The 391-nt window shown below is 52.2% G+C and overlaps 1 protein-coding gene across 1 annotated transcript; it reads left to right on the top strand.

The window, feature by feature from the left end:
• Positions 1 to 3: 3 nt before the first annotated feature.
• Positions 4 to 382, top strand: LOC106322354 (the record flags this gene model as incomplete). The annotated part of the gene is made up of 3 exons (XM_013760412.1): positions 4 to 78; positions 112 to 207; positions 268 to 382. Coding segments are annotated over 3 exons (286 nt in total), but the record flags the coding sequence as incomplete, so codon positions are not given.
• Positions 383 to 391: the final 9 nt, after the last annotated feature.

Raw genomic sequence — 391 nt, 5'->3', positions numbered from 1 at the left:
GTGGTGGAGACTTGTACTCTACCTTCGGAGAAGGAGAGTAGTATGGCTGAGGTGGTGGGGAGCTGTAGACGTAAGGCGGTGGTGTAGATTTGTATTCGACCTTCGGGGAAGGAGAGTAGTATGGTGGAGGTGGTGGAGAGCTGTAGACGTATGGCGGGTGTGGAGACTTGTAGTCAACTTTTGGAGAAAGAGAGTAGTATGGTGGAGGTTGTGGGGAGCTGTAGACGTAAGGCGGTGGGGTAGATTTGTATTCGACCTTCGGGGAAGGAGAGTAGTATGGTGGAGGTGGTGGAGAGCTGTAGACGTATGGCGGGTGTGGAGACTTGTAGTCAACTTTTGGAGAAAGAGAGTAGTATGGTGGAGGTTGTGGGGAGCTGTAGACGTATGGAGG

The sequence above is a fragment of the Brassica oleracea genome, unplaced genomic scaffold (assembly GCF_000695525.1).
Source record: "Brassica oleracea var. oleracea cultivar TO1000 unplaced genomic scaffold, BOL UnpScaffold17425, whole genome shotgun sequence".
NCBI lineage: Eukaryota > Viridiplantae > Streptophyta > Magnoliopsida > Brassicales > Brassicaceae > Brassica > Brassica oleracea.
Note: the sequence above shows the minus strand (reverse complement) of the source record. Positions and strands in the feature narration are given on the sequence as shown.